Raw genomic sequence first — 18,466 nt, 5'->3', positions numbered from 1 at the left:
AGCTCCTGTCACATGACCAGGGCTCCCAGTTGTGGGAGCACACAGGAGCCAAGGGTTCCATGTGCTCTTGTGGCTTAGAGCTACGATCAGCTGACCCCTTGGGGATGGCCACGTTCAATTTAGTGTGATGCAAATCAGCCACAAAATTATTGCACATTTTTGGTGAAATAAGTTTGTGGCTTATTCCCTGTTTTAGGGAAGCATTAATTGAATGAACACCTGGTCAGGTTACTACTTAACTAGTTAATCACATCTTATGCCGGAAGCCCCAGTTTCATAAAATGGAATACTGTGCACGCGCGCAGGACAGAGGTTCAGCAGCTGGAAGCACTGAAACATACTGGTACACTGAAACATACTATTTCTGATACAATCAATTTTCTTAATATTGGTGCCAATCTGATAATCAGGCCAATGTATTTCAAATGGATTTCACTGGCCTGCTTTGGAACCAAAGAAATTTAGATACATTTTTTGACACTTCAGTCTTCAAAACTTGCTCATATGTACAAAAATAATGAGCATGTAATGAACCTTGTCAATTCTACTAGAAAATATGACAATTGTATTAAATCAGGCATTTATAAATGTATTGTTATTGAATTTTTCAGTAGTAAATTATCAAGATTTTGTTCAGTAAAGCTGAAATGGTTCAATTTTGACCCTAGCCTTTCAACTTTTATTTTAATTAATCACGGAAGATTAAATAAAGTGCTTTAATAAAGATCAAAATTAAATACTTTGGAATATTTTATTCTCCAAAAACTTACAAAGACTTCAGTTTCTATCCCAATTTAAGAAGAAATAAAATATTTCAGGTATCAGAATTTTTAGCAGTACAGATGACTCATTTTTCAGTCTTCTCTAATATCTGGATATTTTTCCCCTCTTATCTGTGAGAGTACCCCAGATTTAGAGAATTCAGTTTTTACCCCATGAAGGAATGGATTTTCAAAGTTTTAAGCACTAGATGGTTTTCTGTTTGTTATAATTAGGGATGGGACTCCAAGAAGGAGCTGTTATAAAGAGGATGGCAGTTTTCTGTGTTCACCGAGACCAGGACATGCAGGGCTGGATTAACACATAGCCATATTAGGCACATCCCTAGGGCCCTGAGCTGCAGGAGGCCCGTCTTTCCTTCTGTAGCAGCAGTGTGAACGGCCTCATCCACCTCCCTTCTCTTCCCTTCCCCTCCCCTCCGCTGGCCTCACTGCCACTGCAGCTGCTTCCTAGCAGCGGCACCAAGCCCCACTCCCCACAGGCATCAGCCAGAGTGGGGGGGAAGTCTTAACCACCCCAGGGGCCCACAAATTTGTTATTTTAGGGCCCACTAAAGGTTTAATCTGGCCCTGGGAACATGTAGCAATGGGCTTGATTGGGAATCAGCCTAGTTATTAGGAAGAAATTTGCATGAGCAGGGTTAAAAGCACTGGAACAGATTACCTAGAGAGATTGTGATATCTTTCCTTGGAAGTTAATAAGTGCACACTAGGCAAATATTTGTCTGGGATAGTTTAGACAGGAAACATCATATATGTTGAACAGGGATTAAATGACCTCCTGAGGTCTCTTCCAGACCTAGCTGTTTATATACCATCTTTCTTATGAAGTTGTTATTTGAATGCAGCAAAGATGAGCGATTACTAAAACACATCACCAACTGACGGCACTCTATAAACCTAGATAAAATGTGGTGGCAATATGCATTTACTCTGTTATAAGACATGTCTCCACCATAAAACTACCATCACAAGCAGCACCTTTATTGAGAGAGGTTAACAAATGAGCTATCCTCTCTCTTATGAAAATTGTTCCTTAGCAAGTTAGAATTTCGTAATGATGGAGATATGGCTTAACCTGCCATTGTTTTGCTGTAGGTCTCTTGTAAGAGGAATACATTATTTCAGTCTACAGGAATGCTACATAGTACTTTTTCATGAAAGCTACCTTAAAAACTAATGAACACACTGAAAAATAAGATAGCTCCTATAGTGCAGGAGTGTTTGATAAGGAGGTTACCATCCCTGAACTTCAGAGGGAAAAAAAAAACACGCAGCATTTTCCACTGGTTTAAAACATGAAAAGGTGTGTACAATACCAAGTTGAGTGATTTTATTTCACACATGGAATGCAGTTAATAAGAAAAGCAATATACTGAACATTGTAATCTGAGATTTCTACCTTCTTGATAATGACGTTTATTTGACCAGGTCTGTCCATCATTATGACATAAAAACCTCTGAATGCAGCGACGAATTATATCTTCAAAGCCAGGTCTCATGGATGATCGCAATGAATTTGTATCTATGTTGATTAGTTTACCTGTCACATGAAAAAAAAGATAAATCAAAGAGACCTTACGTCAATATTAAAAACAGAGAACAGTATTTAAAAAGACTGCAAATTATGACTATATTCAACCTATCACTATAGCATGTAGGTGCTCAAGTCAAATTTTAACTGTGTGTGTGAACTTTGTACTTCTGTACTTCTATTCAAGGATTTCAAAGTGCTTTACAAAACATCAGTTCTTGGCTTCCAAGGGAAGTAGGTTAGTATCATGCCAAGAGGGACATCCATGAGGAAATAACAGTATTTTCAAAAGTGTATAGTAATCGTGGGTGCTTTTGGATTTAGATGCTTAAGACAACTGAGAATCAGTTGCTTAGCAATTACAATTCAAGCCAAAATGAACATGGGCCGCAGAGATCTAGCATCTGTAGCCACATCTGCAGATGAACTAGGTCAGGCGTTGCGGCCAAGTTCCCGCTGAGGGAGACTGCACCAAGCAGCAGAGTATGTTTGAATACACCACTACCTAGCACAGTACGTCTGCAGTGTAGACATGACCTGTGAAGCTCTCTCCCTGTGAAGTACAATTGTTGCCCGTTACAGACAAAATATTACAGAAAACTTTTATTAGTTGGACATATGATTAAAATGATTTCTAAAAGGTTTATTAGAGAAAGATGCACCAAAAAATACTTTCAAATACAAGTCAAGGCAAGACAGAACTATATTAATAGGGCTACTTCCTGCAAATATTCTATTCATTTGCCACTATTTACCTCATACAAAAAAATCAAGGAATAAGAAAAACACACATTTACAATCTTCACCAGGAGTGCTCAACTCCCAGCCCACAGGCCAAATCCAACACAGAGCCATGTTATCTTTCTGGCTGGGTTCCCCATGGTTCTGAAAATTTGCTGGCAAGTAAGTGATTGCTGGCACCACAAATAGCTGCTCCCCTGCTGCCAAATTTCCAAACCCAGCTTGGCAGATTGGACATCATTGTCCTGCATGCTAGATCAGGTATGCAGAGCCAGGCCAAGGCAGCATGGGGCCCAATCCTGTTAACCCCAGAAAGGAGCCAACCCCAGCCTGGCCTGTCTTTCAGTCAGCCTGAAGAGCCAAAAGGTTGACCACCACTGACTTTCACCTTAAATAGGTTTCTCACCTGAAAGGTCATGTCTAGTAATGAAGCTTTCTGGGTTTGTTGGAAATACCCTTTCCACTGTAGTGATGCGACGTGCCACACAAATCATACAGGACTGCAAATCTGCAATAAAGATAGTTAATTTAATCTCTGTTTTACCTATTCAAAAATGCATTTTTATAAAATTAAAGATATAATCTGAGACAAGACGGTCTTGCATTTAAATCTTATAGTTTCACATTACAGACTACTTCCCACAATATATCAAATGCTAGATAGCCATAAGTCAATTTTCTTGTAAAAAGATTAGCACGGGATTTCTTACCCTCTCCTTCTTCCATCATAGCTCTTGGCTGAGATAAAGCAAAACACTGCATAGTTTCATATCTTTGACGGGTATCTTGATTGCTACCTACATCTTCCAAAAGATCATGAGAAGTTTTCACCATCATGCGGCAATTAAACGTGTGGCTCTTCTGTCTAGGCGTTTCATTGGTCCAAGCAACTCCATTAACTGAAAAGTATACAATCATAAATATTCACAAAGGTTTTCAGATGATTTCAATTCTTAACTGATTGATTTGAAGGCCAGAAACCAAGGGGATAGTTTGATGTAAAATTTTAAAAGTTATACTGGGACATTTTAAGAAGCTTTCTAAATAGGTCTTCACTTCGGTATCTCAGGAACAGTGATCAGTGCCGAGAAATATCACCTTCCTTTTACATTCAACCTCAGGGAAATAAGACCCAGCTGAAACAGCATTCTTATATAAAAAAAGTGGGTGGCTGCTAAAGCGATCTTGGAATCTACGTTCTGTTAGGACTCAAGTAATTGATTTCAAATCTGAATGGTCCAGAAATGTTTAAGTTATACAGCCAGGTTTTAGCTGAAAATTAGTGTTTGCTGATAATTCACAAATGAACACAGAATACAGGACATCAGGAGAGCAAAGGTCAAAGATTTACTTTAGAATGGAGACGCATACTACAAAGTTCATAGTTTCATAGTTTGTAGGGTCGGAAGGGACCTGAGCAGATCATCTAGTCCGACCCCCCGCCATGGCAGGAAACAATCCTGGGGTCAAATGACCCCAGCAAGGTGTTCATCTAACCTCCTCTTAAACACCCCCAGGGTAGGAGCCTGCACCACTTCTCTTGGAAGCTGGTTCCAGACCCTAGCCGCCCTGACTGTGAAGTAGCGCCTCCTGATATCTAGCCTAAACCTACCCTCTGCCAGCTTGTGACCGTTATTCCTGGTCACTCCTGGCGGTGCTCGGGGAAACAGTGACTCCCCCCATGCCTGCTGATCCCCTGACTAGTTTATAACAGGCCACAAGATCCCCCCTCAGCCTTCTCTTTTGGAGAAGTTGACCTACTAACAGTTTTATCAAGCACTATAAAGACAACTTATGCAACATTTTATGAACAGGCCATCCAACCCAGGAAACCCATTCCTCTTCCAATTTCTAAGCACACAAAAACATATAATTGTAAACAGACTCCCACAAATCTAGGCATCTATCCTGCTACAACTATATACCATATATTTCTACACTTTACTCATGCCAGTTTTGAATACACAGGTCAAAAGGATATAGTTAACTAGTAGTCCTAATGGTAGAATTCTATTTTCAACTTCATGCCACACTGCTAAAGAGCACTGGCAAAGAATGCATTCACAAAGTTCCTATTCAAGTGATTTTACTGTATATTTTGGGGACTCGATTACCTGCAGCTTTAGGTAAGTTTTTAAGGAAGTCCTTCCGGTCCTCTTCATGCAAGATGCTATAGACACTTGTATTCACCAAATCTTCTTGTTTATACTGTAGATATTGTGTAACATTTTCTGATACAAATACAATGTTCCCATCTCTATTTACAACAAACAGGAAGCCATCCAATGCCTAAAGGATACATCAAGAAACAGGTTATACATAAATACACAGCCATGCACAAATTTCTGAAGCAACGTAATTTGAAAATTAAGTGGGGAATAGAGTGTCATTTAGGATCCTACCACAACAATACCCAGACTTCTTGTTTTTTTACTCTTTTTTGAAAGAGGACACATGATAAAGGATCTGTGACATCATCATACCCTGCAATATGCTGAAGTCAAAATCAGGATTACACGTTCATGGTAAATTCTTTAAAAAGTAGGAATGGAGCATGAGGGATATTTTCCGCCATGAAAAAATGAGACACTTTCCAGGTTTGAAATCAAAGTATGAATTTCCAGATCTGAAACAGTATTTCAATATTTTTCGAGTTAATAAATATACTGAACTACCATGAATACTAAACTGCATGACTGCTTTGCAATGCAAGCAGGAGTCTCTCTTTGTAAAGATGCTACACAAGAGAATTTTATGTAGTTTGGAGTCTCCACACATTAGCGTGGTTGCAAAACTAGCACTCGGGACTAGATCCCAAGAAGCACTGGTATCTTCTTCTGAAGGGCAAGATATTGACTGAATCAGACCCTTAATCCTTACAGACATTGACAAACCACAAAAGGGGATAAAGGGAGGCAAAACACTTTTAAGGTTGTCACCCTGAGGTAAAAAATAAAAAGTTCTGGAACTGCTGAGCCTATTTACTGTAATACCTAGAAAAAAAGATATGCAATTGCAATCTGCTGAAGCAGATACAAAATGCCATTTTGTTTCTGAATCACCAGATTTCTCTCCCTTTGAGACAAGTTTTCTCCATTGCCCTTGCACACAAGTTTGCTATTATAAGGTGGATGGCGTTTCATAGTATTGTAATTCTGTCAATTAACATACTACATCAAACACTAATTTGGTTATACAAGCACACATTTTACACTTGCCTGAAGTAAAAGAGGTCCCAATGAATCCTTATCAATAACGCCTTGACCTGTAGAAGATACATCAGCTTTCTGTACATCATCATCACTGGACGCTGTTTTTCCTGAAACCAAAAGGCAGGTTTTCACAACGTTACTATTCTGTGTAAAGAAATATCGTTAAACTGTGTACTGCATTCCAAGAAGCCCAGGAATTAAGCAAAGGAGATAAAACACCTTATAGAAAATAATCCAAAATTAACATGTAGAATGTACTTTGTTCACTGAATCCTTACAACAGCAGGAATAAATCCTTATTTATACTTCTGCATATTTTTATTTATGTCTCATACCACGAGCTAAAGCTTATTTTAAGCTTTTATCATCTAAAATATCTTGAATTAAAAAAAAGTTTATTACTACAAGAAAAAAGGTCACCAGGGAATTATGCAACAGAAATGAGTAACACTGTTTTCCATGATATTTGCTAGATATTGAAGCAGACCATAATAGATATTCAGTGTCCCAAGGGAAGAAAATCAAGTGTACAGTGAAGTACATTTGTTGCCACTGGCAAGTACCATACTTAGTTGAATCCATGATTACACTGAATTTAAGAGGACCACCCAATAATTTGTTTCTATACATGGAAAATGTATAAATTTGTTATAATTTTCCACGTATAGAAACAAATTATTGGAAGGTAGTCTTCAATTCATCCCTCCCACCACGGCAGGGGGCCAGGCAATGAGGCGGCAGGTAGTGTGGGGAGGTTAACCAGCTTGTGCCTGCCCCTGCTATGTTTACCCCTTGCCTGCCTCCTTCACAGCCTTGGGTCCTTTGCTCTCCCCCAGCCTCTGCTCCTGGGCTGGCAGGTTCCATCCCCATTCTGGACTGGAGCACACACAATGGCCCCTGCCCAACTCCATAGCAGCACAGGGCTGGGATGGGCTGGGGCCATGCTCAATACTATGGGCTGCGGCATGGATGAAGCCTGCCAGCACAAAACAAGAATGAGTGGTGGAGGGAGAGGAACGGTGAGGTGGCATGTGTGTGGGAGTGGAGGGAAGTGGCAGGGTGGTGGGGAGGCAGCAGCTATGGCCTTGCCCCTAGGTAGCGGCTGAAGCCCATGCCACAGAAGCTACCTGCCCCTCCCCCTCAATCCTGTACTCACTCAGTTTAAAACAAGGGGCTCCCTCCCTCCATGCTGAATGTGGGGAGCACCTCAACTTAAAATCAAGTAAATTTAGTACTTTAAAATTACTGATGATGACTATTTTAAAATAGTATTCTAGCAGACAGAGCAAAACTTTGTAGTTTATTAATCCAGGTAAACCATGTGGCAGATTCCAGTAGACTTCTAAAATAATTTGCTACCAAATAAAAAGATGGATTTGGCAGGTATTGGATACATTTTCTATATATTTTTAAAAAGTCTCTTCTATCAGCACATCAGGTTTTGTGTAGAACAATCATATTGGTCTTTATTTTTTTTTAATTGCTTCATTACTGTTACAAGTAACACCTAAGGATACCAGAGCTGCAAGTTAACAAAATTGATATTCCTCTATTCTTGTATCCATTTATTTACTCTGCATTTATATGATGTGAACATTTCACACCACAGGTTAACAGTTTATACTTCCATCTAGACACAGCCTAACTGAATTGGACATAATGATTTTCCCTCTTTGGAAAGTTTCTCAAATTTCAGTAGAAGACAAATGAAATGTGAAATTTAAGAAGTACTACTTTCGGGATATGGGATTGAAAGAATAATTTTAGAAGAAACTGGATTTCCTTTTTCAAAATCTAAGTCTCAACAAAAATAAATAAAGCAAGCTGGAAACAGCAGATTATTTAATTAATGCTACTACAGAACTAGCCCATCTGTGTTTTAAAAACACAACCTAATTATTTTATGAGCTATTTTAAACTTGTTTAAAGTATTTTAAGGAAATAGATACAGATGTACTTGGAATGCCCTTGTACTTCAGAGTAACTCTGAGAAGCTTCCTGATTCAGAAAGAATACTTCAGGACATGATTTGAAGCATGTTCTGAAGACCTACGGAGCACATGCTCGTGGTATGTGCTGCATGCATTTCTAACTCATGACTTATTGCATGAAAATATTACTCAACTGCCCAAACAGCTAAATATCGTTTTAGATTATAACGGCCTTCTAGAGGGAAATGCAATATTGTTCTCTATGACTTAAGAAGGGAAGCCTTGCCTTGTTCCTTTATCTGCCGAATCTGTCTTACAGTTTCCTTTAAAATTGCACATTTGTCTGGTTTGACATTGAAATTGTCAATGTCACTCAGATTAGCAGATATCAGCTCAGCCAGTTCTTCAATGTATTTACTTTCCTGCTCACGTCGACGCTTCTCACCACTGCAGTTCAGGCTAGGAACAAGAAACAGCATTTAATATACATATATTTCAGCATAAACAAGAGCTATGAACACACTGTCACCTTTAGTGCACTTCAGATATGACTTATCTGTTCAACTGAGCTTGCAGACATTCATATCTTTAATATAAACCTGGAGGTTTTTACAGAACCGTAAACAGAAATTAATCTTGAGAGGTTCTGAAAAGCTTTGTGTTCTAAGAATTGTTGCAATTATTTCATTGTTGAGTTCAATGAAAAGCACAGCTGGCTGCTACAAAATTGTAACATATTTGTACTATAAAGTACATGTGTATTTTAACCTTGAGAAAAAACTGCAGTGCTGTTGTACTTTACTGAATGAACGAATCAAGGTCTAACACAACTTGACATTTCTCTGATTTGTCTATAATGTAATAATTTTGAAATGCTGTATCCCATCAATTCCAAAATTTTAGGTACTTTTTTAGGCATCTGTGGACACAAAAATAAATTTATTTTGGTACAAACAGGTTTTTCAAGTATTAGTTATTCAGGAAGATTAGCAACTACAATTTCCTATTGGTTCAGGCAATTGAACCACTCTACAGCCCCTTTATTGTTGCTTACACAGATTGACTAGCTGTGTGGGGACAGAACTTTATGGCAGCACAAAGCCCAAGCAAACAGATGTCTCGCATCCCTTGTCACACCACAAATGCCCCAAATTGTGGCTGCAACAATTTGTAGCTTAAAAAAAAAAAAAAAGTGTCACTTGTCTGCAGTGGCCATTTGTTTGCTTACAGCAGGAGAGAGCAGGCCTCCCAGAGCTAAAGCTGCCCCTGCTCTCCAACTGTTCTGGGCAATTGCTCGTAGGGCTTCAGAGTCCTGACTGTATGCAACTCAGGAATTCCCTGCTGGGTGATTCCTGGGGTGTGCCTCTGCACACAGGGGGACCCAGCGTTCTCCTGTTTGCAGCTGCCCCACAATATGGGCCCCCTGAAGCCTTGAGAGCAGCAGGGACTCAACCCTACAGGACAACAGAAGACATCCGTGTCACCCAATGAAGTGGATCAGGTGTTCCAGGACATCCTAGCAAAGCTGATCCCATTCCAAGGACAAGCCTATTTGTTTATAGCTTGTGTGGCCTAGGCTCTATGACAAAGGAGAGCCTCTTGTTAAAGTGCAAGAGGGAATCATGGGAGTGGCAACATGGACAGAGCACTGGTGGCTGAAAAATATGGATGGAGGGGAGGAGGGGAAGCAGCCAGGATCTGAATAGGGCTGGCCAATGGTGATGATGGGAGAGAAGGAAGGATCTGGAGAAGCAAGTGGATGAGATTTGGCAGATGGTAAGGTACTGAACTGCAAAGAAATAGGAGGGAAGAGCTGTGATAATGAGCAAAGCATGGATTCTATATCAAAAAATACTAGATGTGTGTGTGGGCATGGAAGAAAAGATATGAAGGAGGAAAATAGAAATGGGAAGATAAAAACTAAAACAAGGTGCATTCTCACAGATGTACTGACATGTAGTGGGAGAGAGGGTTTCTACAGATCTGCAGGCGTATGGGGAAGGGAACGAGAAAAAGAACATAAGCTATACAGGTGCAAGACAGAAATGAAGAGCAGTAAGGACAAGGAAAAAGGGAACGTAAAGGAGAGTGGTGTAGGGGAAAGAGAAGGGGAACATGAGATGATCCAGAGTTGCTAAGCATGTGGTAGAAGGGACAGAGACACAGATTCCCTAGCCTGAGGCCAGAGGTGTGGGGTTTTGTAGGGTCATAAAATGGTTATGGGAAGCTAGTATGTAACAAGATTGCCAGGAGGTGTGCAAAGATACAAAAGGCCCTTAGTGAATGCTTAGTACACGGACTGCAGACATTTTTGATCTGAAACCCCCTCATGCAGTTCTATAAAAAGGTTTGCCAAGCATTACCAAAACTCACTAACAGCATACAAAGTGTTGCTTTCATATATTTTTAAACAAATGTGATTTTCTAATTCTATTTTCATATATTCATTTTACTTATAAAGGCCTTGCTCACTCCTGCAAAAGTCTGCATACATGCTTAACTTTGTTACAGCACAGTCAATTGATTTTAACAGATCTACTCAAGATAGTCAAGATAAGCCCCATTCGTATTTATGGGAGTAAGGCCTAACAGATTTTGTCAGGAGAATGAAGAGTTAGCAAAAATGTGTTAATATACTTTTCAATTAAAATCTAAAACCACAGGACACTACCTGTAATTTTACTATGAAACAGAAAGAATGGAAATATATAGCTATACCCTGGTCCTGGCGTATCACAGGGCAACGACTTCCGTTTCCTTGACTCATTGGTCAAGCTGTCCAAAGAGTTCTCTCCTAATCCACTCATCTTGACTATACATCAGCAACTGAAAGGATAAACATCACAACAAAATCACAACACATTTTTCAAGAGAGTTTTTCAAGCAATAAAGACACAATTTGTTTTACAATTTTGGGGGAAAACAGGGTAGCATAATTTTCATGATCATTCTGTAAAGCTGAACTACAGAAAGTGAAACAGGTTAATCCCCTGTAACTGGAGTTCTTTGACATGGCTACTTGATCCAATTCATAATGCTTCTAAACTGTCCACATCCCTACCAGAAGCCCTGGAATACGTTAGCCTATAAAATCAAATGGACATTTCCTTGGGGTCCAAATATTTAAGCCAAATTCTGCGTAAAGAATCGTGGCTCCATCTTACTCCTAAGGTCCTTTCCAAGACATGGGATGGAAATGGATCAAATGAGTCTCTGTATGCAATCACTCCAAAGATCTTTTCAAGGCAAATTATTTGCTTATAGAAAGCCTTTTGCCTGGTAGTTTGGCACGGGCATCACTGCTCGAACCTCCCAAAAGCATGGATCCTTGTATATAATTCAACCTGATTTTTCAAAATGCCCATTCATACTACCTACACAACAATAAATATAACACCAGAGAAAGGGGCTGGGGAAAGCAAGGGAGGATTGAACTCTCTTTGGAGGCTTTAGTAGTTGAAAAGGACTAAAGAAAAAGGACTGAGGTTCTGCCAACTCTTGTGAATCTCCCAATATTTATTTCAAGCCTCAGATCTTAGAGAAGAGTGATTACATGAGAAATTGAAGGTCCTTTTTAAATAAATGTCCATCTTTCTGCTATTAAGACAAACTTTAAAACATGGCCTTGACTGCATCTAAAAGCTCAGAAAGGCATTAGGCAAATGAAAATAACCTATTTTTAATATAATTTTAAACCCAATTCATAATTTCAGTGTTTGGCGTTGGCAATATTGGGTCTTAGCACCAAATATTTGGTGCTGTGCTGAAGCATGAACAAGAGCCCCAATGGCAAAAGGTTCCTAGAGGGTCTTAATACATTTGGAATGTACTTGCAGAACTACAAGGGGATGAAACTCTACAGGGAATAGTAAAAGAAACAGTTTTCCAATTGTATTATGACAAAGTGAGGTCCCACTTCTTGATTCAGTCCTGCTCACATTTATGAAGTTGTACTGCAAAGGCTTTGTAAAACCCTTTTTGTGCTCTGGGCCTAACAGAACATGCAGAACTCAAACGAACTTTAAGAAGAAGAGTAGCTCTGCATTGCCATCCATCAGTATTCCCTCCTCACAGAAGTGAAGACATGTAGAACAGTGTAGTTAAAAGCCTCATCTTTTAAATGCAGATTAAACAGCAGATCTCTGGTCCACAGAAATCACCCATTCCATGGCCAGACTCCACACATCAAATTACACAGCAAGTATATGAAAGAATAAGATTTCTATTTAGATCAGAGCACTATAACCAAAGGATATGCTATTTGTACCTAGTCCACTATTCATACTTCTGGATGAAGCACCACCACCACATTATGCTATAGACTGCTCTGCGTCATTCAAGGACTTGGAGTATCAAAGAACGGACTTAGTGGTTACACAACACTGCATTATTGTGTATAAATGTATATACATCATCTTTTCCCACATGACACGTTTGGCCCCAAAAACAGCTGCTGGAAATTTGGGTGTGCATTACATGGGAGAAAATATGGTATGGACAGTTTCTGCTGCTTGAGAGTAAAGCATGCACACAATCCACAGGGAGCAGAACAATGAACAGGCTTGGATCACTAGCTGCTGATACTAAGGAAAGATCTTCTTTTCTTCATTCTGCCTTCCAAAAACAAGGTATGAATCTCATTCCATGGCAAATAGATGATAACAATAGATGGACATGCTGATATCATCATGGTGACTGCTGCATACTGTCTGACTTCAGGCAGTGTGACAACTTAATTAACTATATTTTACAGGGTGTTATAAAGTTATACTCCATGATAATTTTTTGTTGATATAACAGCATCAATAAAGAACTAGAGCCACAAACAGAATATTTATTTTTTAAATATTCTCAGAGACAAGTTGACAGCCTACTAAAAATCATAGTCTTGTAATCAAATATTCTATAGCTTAACATGTAGTATCAAAAGAAATGCTTGTTATAAATAATAGGTAAGTAATGGGTATTGTATTCATTTTCTGGCTTCTCTGACACTTCAAATTCTATAAAGAATGCTTGAGACTGAGAATGTCACATAGGATACCTCTACACACTACAGGTATCGTGCAGTTAACTGGTTAATTGCACAATTGCCTTGAGACCAGCTACGCGTACAAAGTACTTACATCGCGCCATAAAAAGCTCCAACCAACTATAAAGTTAGACCTTGAAAATGTATACTGACTTTACAGCCAGTTGCTATTAAACTTTAAATTTGCATATGTAGCAGTTTTCCCCTACAGCTGGGAGCCCCGTCAGCTGCAGATGCTGGGTACCAGTAGTGCACTTCCCAGTGCCAGGACCCAGCCGAGTCCCGGCAGCTGCAATCTCCCAGCCCTGAGGGTGTACAGAGCCCTCACAGCTAGGAACCACACAGCTGAGGCAGCTCCCAGCCATGGGAGTTTGCTTCTGGCTGGTGCAGGGGGGTACCCAGTATCATGCTCCTCCTGCTTCAACAATAAGGTAATGCATGATCCTATAATCATGTGTCCTGCCATGCACATGTGGCATGGCCAAAGATGCAATTGTGTGTATTGCACATTAGATCCCACTGCACCTTCACCTGCGTGTGTAGAGGGAGCCACAGGGACAAATAATCCAAGTATTAGGTGAAGTTTTTAGCATAATTCTCGTTAATTTAATGGAATCTGCAATGCTAAATCTGTGCCTCAATTTCAAATGTTACCCCCTAGTGTGACGCCTTTACTCTGTCGATTCTTTTATTCAAGTGCCATTTGTTCAAACCAATATTTTATGTCCTATTTTACAGCTGCTTTCAGGGAAACTTGCTTCAACCCTGAAGGGCAAATAAAGCAGCTTCTTCAACATACCATTCATCTCCAGGAATTGGATTCACTCTCCACACTATCATATTTCCTTTCTATCAAATATTAAACCCAAGTCTGATGGAAGAAATGGTGTCATATCACCGTAACTGTTTTACATGCTTCAGAAATGTATCCAACCTAAAGCTCATGTTACTATGCACATATAGCATAATAAACTATATCTACCATTGCTTTCCACTCCAAGATCTTCTATTATGCAACAACTTTGCATGAAAATAAAGTCTGATAGTACTGTAGTGCAGGACCAAATTTTTCAAACCAAAATGTTCTGGCTGAAAAAGAAGATCAAAGCTGCAAAAGTATATATAACCCAGAAGAAATGTGTCCCAGCCAGAAGCATACTACACTAGAACCTAGGATGATAGGGTCCACTTGGATGATAGAAAGTTTATCGTCATACTTCTCTGTTGATAGAAAATTCTGACATAGAAGTATGGATGGGAAGCCAAGCTCAAGTTCTCAATCCTTCTGCTACAAGGACACACCTGTTACAATAAATGGTCTTGAAGAAAGAATAGCAAAAAAGAGATATGCTGATAAGCTTGCAGGCAAATCAGGCACCACTTACAGAAATAAGGAAGATCAGTATGCTGATAAAATGCTTAGTGATAAAAAAATTTCCCTTGATGTCTTACCTTAGTCTCTGCATCTTCCACACTTACTGCAGATGGATTTCTATTTTATGGTTAGAGGATGAAAAGGTAAAGCAAAATGGGCTATAAGAACTGAAGTATCACAAGACTCTACAAAATGCTTCCAGGACAGGAGAACAAAAAATATCAAACAAGAAGATTTCTTATGATTTATTATGCTGGACTCATTGGTTTTTCTTGCTGTTGGTAGCTGGAACCGCAATACTGTTTGTTCTTACTCTTGCTTGGTAAACTGAGAGGACAGGGATGAACAACAACATTCCTGCGTGCTGAAGTCCTCATTGTCATGTCAGGATGTTGGTCAGTTGTCTGAAGCAGTTCCTATTGTTATGTTACTTTTTGATAAAGGAAGGAACTACACGGCAATCTTTCTACATCTTTTAGGAAGATTAAACATTAGTAAAAACTGAGATTTTTTTTTTTTTTAAATATACATATTATTTAGATGTCATCCAAGCACAAATATGGCTAAAAACCCATGTCACCAGGCCACTAAATATCTGTGTTGCAAATTCTTTTTAAAAATTGCTTGTAGCTAGCTAGGAACAACACACCTGAAGAGTTTTTACTCCCTTCCAGCCAGACAGTCCTCCAAAGTGCATTTATGAAAGACCGTGCATTTAAATTTGTGGCACACCTTATTTGAACTCAAGAAAAACAAATTGTGAGTTGCTTAAATTGCCACTAGATGGCAGATTATTATTAAGCAACTGCCGGAATAATATTTATTTCACTTAAGCAACACAAAACCCATTGCAGAAAACTAGCTCTACTCTTCTGAGCAAATAAATCAGCTTCAAATTTTAAAAAAAGTTATTTTAAAAACATGATCATGCAACTCCTATGGACTAGGGTTATCTGAAGGTCACACTCGACAGGATGCATGACTCATAGGGTCCTACATTTATTGTCATTGCAGCCAAGGCAGAATCTCAAGTCATTCTGTGGGCGACACATACAAATTCCAGGGCTGCTCCTGTTCTCCCAGTAAATGCTTTCCAAGGCAGAACTAGTGCTGCAGTGTTAGGAACTATTGTGGAAAGAGAGAGGAAGTGCTTAAAATAAGATAAAGGGTGGAGGATAGCTCAGGAAGGGTGTGGGCACAGCAACCTAGGTCACAGCCTGTTCTTTAAAAGAACGACCCAAAACATTTTAAAGTGGTTTTAAATTGCTAAACATAGCTTGCACACAAGCTCTTAATTTCAGCATGATGTAGTTTTCCAAGATTAAAAGAAACCTAAATTCAACACTTAACATTTATAATGGAGCAGTCGTTTCAGTCTCATCTAAAATAGCATTTACTTGAATCGCTGCAAGTTAAAAGACGTAATGAATCAAAAACCAGAATATTTGTTATATGAGAAATGTGAAAGGAAAAGAATTGACTATGTAAAACTATGTCTGTTCAGTTAGCATAAAAAGCAGAAGTTGAGCACCTTAAATAACACAGCTTAGGTTACTGCAAAGAGAAAGGAAAATAATGCAGATAAACTGAGTAGGCCAAGTTCCCCCACTCATATCTAGCCTTCACTTTGCAGCCACGCAGGTTGTGGCAGTTTCTTCAGGCATAAGGCTACAATATGCTCTCTCAATAAAGTTTAATACCACCACCATCTTACCAGGAGCTTGAGAAGACATGTAAATGTTTAGTACAGGGGTCCTCAGCTTCTTTATATTCAGAACACTCCCCCATAACTTTTTGTATTTGGTGGCACCCTAGTTGAGATTCACTGTTGTACTGCCTCCGCTTACCTCAGGGTTTCTCAATTAGGGTGCTGCTGCCACAGCCAGGTAGAGCTGCCCCTGCATGCCTCGTGCACAGCTCACTATGCTTAAACCACTCAGGAAGGCCTGCTCTTACCAGAGCCCTTTCCAATCCATGCTCCTTCTGGGTGTAGTTCCACCTGCCCGCTACACCTCTGTTTCCAGGAGGAGTGTCGGGGATTGGACCAGTAAGGGCTGCGGCATGACGATGTGCTTCTGCCTGTTTTAGGCTTATCTGGCTGTGCACAAGGCTTATCTGACTGTGATGGTGGCACTGCCTGCCCCACAGCACCCCTGAAAAGATCTTACAGCATCCCATTTGAGACCCACTTGTCTAGGAAGAATGCAGCTGTTTAAAAATACAGGAAGCTGTTACTTTGTGTTCTGTAAGGACCAAAAAGTACAAATTTCTAGAAGCAGCACTATTTTTCATGCTATAGGAGACCTTAGCAACAGAAGCAATTATCCAGTGAGTTATTAACGCAAAAATCACTAATTAAAAACACAGCAGTAATTAGGTTTATCCATCAAATATGAAGGGGTAATTGCTACAGGTGCAAGATGTTCTTCTGCAAAGAAACTGGAAATTTCTTTAAAAGTATAGTGCCACTTCTAAGCTCATGTCTCTGGATAAAGGTCAATCTCATTCAGTTTACCAGCAAAAATAGGACAGCAAGCCCTGTTAGAAATTACTGCCTTCTAGCTTACAGGTTACGCTTTCTGACTCATGCATCAAGAAGCTCACCAGAAAGTTCCAAACTTTTGTCCTCATTTACCCCATGCAATTAAATTGATCCCGGGGTGGCACTTTTGGAAGAACTGTATGCTAATAGTGTTTTAGTTAACAGTCCTAAGTGCAGGACTTTGTACTTGTCCTTGTTGAACCTCATGAAATTTCTTTTGGCCCAATCCTCCAGTTTGTCTAGGTCACTGAATACTAGTCCTACCCTTCACTGTATATACTACACCATCAAAATTTGCTGTCATGAGGGATAATGAAAGTTCAAAATTGCCATGCCCATTTGACTTTTCTGCACTGAAAAATTCCCATATCCACCACATAGGCTTTACAACAGAATGTGAGCCAGGCCTCTCTTGATCTGCCGTCTGGTACCAAGTAAACCAGTACAGCATGTATGGTCGGGTTGTTGGCAACTAAACCCACCCCCAGCCTGGGCTAGGCTGTGTGAGAAGGGTACATGGACACCCAGCAGGACTTAAAAAAAAGACCTGTCAAAGGGCAGATGAGCTCCCTGCAAGCCAACAACCATCCATGCCTGGAGAGATGGGTGCCACAGGTTACTTTGACTGAACAATCACCAATGATGCACAGCATCTAAAGTGCCCCAACCATCACAGCAGCCTCAGGACTGACTTGACCAGAAAATTAGCATTACTGAGTCCCTGACATTAACTCAGAAAATAGGAAGACTTACTTGGGAAAAAGTTTCTGGCTCTTGCCAAAGCATTGTGTCAGAAATCTGTATTTCAAGTACAGGATGTTATTCGAAGGCAAGGGAAAATGAAGATGACCACAGTCATGTCAAATTTTATACTTAAAGTAGCTGTGAAAGGTAAGACAAAGACACATAGGGGGATTCAACCTGAAGCACTAGAATGACGGAATATCTACAGACAAAGGAAATTTCACATTGTACCTACACTAAATCTTTTCCTTCTCCCTCCAAAAGTTTCTCACTGGTGTTATCACTGTTTCAAGCTTTACCAGTGGTAAGGCAAATGAAGGCAAGAGTCCAGAGACCACTCAGGGTTCACCATCATGCCTTATTCTACTTGCAGCTAGTCTAGAAGAAATAGTAGTAAAAAAGAACCATTAGCAACCATCTCCTGGTATATTCAAAACTATGGACAGGCATGATTTTTAACCATTTAAGAGGCAAGAGGGAGTTATCATTTGGAAACACCATCAGCAGTTATGCTGTAAACCTTATGGCTGTGGGCTCCTACAGCAATGTGAGCGACTACAGGAGTATGCCCTGGAA

General features: G+C 39.8%; 1 protein-coding gene across 11 annotated transcripts in view; it reads right to left on the bottom strand.

Moving 5' to 3' along the window:
- Positions 1–18,466, bottom strand: part of NCOA3 (nuclear receptor coactivator 3) — a 144,836-nt gene that overhangs the window by 22,449 nt on the left and 103,921 nt on the right. For all 11 annotated transcript variants that reach the window (XM_090064387.1, XM_090064391.1, XM_090064386.1 and 8 more), the window contains 7 exons: positions 10,916–11,023; positions 8,484–8,656; positions 6,273–6,373; positions 5,169–5,343; positions 3,765–3,953; positions 3,461–3,562; positions 2,182–2,322 (listed from right to left, as the gene is read on the bottom strand). In XM_090064387.1, the coding sequence (XP_089920513.1) occupies positions 2,182–2,322; positions 3,461–3,562; positions 3,765–3,953; positions 5,169–5,343; positions 6,273–6,373; positions 8,484–8,656; positions 10,916–11,004 (970 nt within the window). In that variant the 5' untranslated portion in view covers positions 11,005–11,023. The remainder of the gene's footprint in view (positions 1–2,181; positions 2,323–3,460; positions 3,563–3,764; positions 3,954–5,168; positions 5,344–6,272; positions 6,374–8,483; positions 8,657–10,915; positions 11,024–18,466) is intronic.

This window comes from Crocodylus siamensis, chromosome 10 (genome assembly GCF_052110815.1).
Source record: "Crocodylus siamensis isolate JL-2025a chromosome 10, ASM5211081v1, whole genome shotgun sequence".
Lineage (NCBI taxonomy): Eukaryota > Metazoa > Chordata > Crocodylia > Crocodylidae > Crocodylus > Crocodylus siamensis.
The sequence above is the reverse complement of the archived record's forward strand: the minus strand, read 5'-3'. Positions and strand labels throughout refer to the sequence as shown.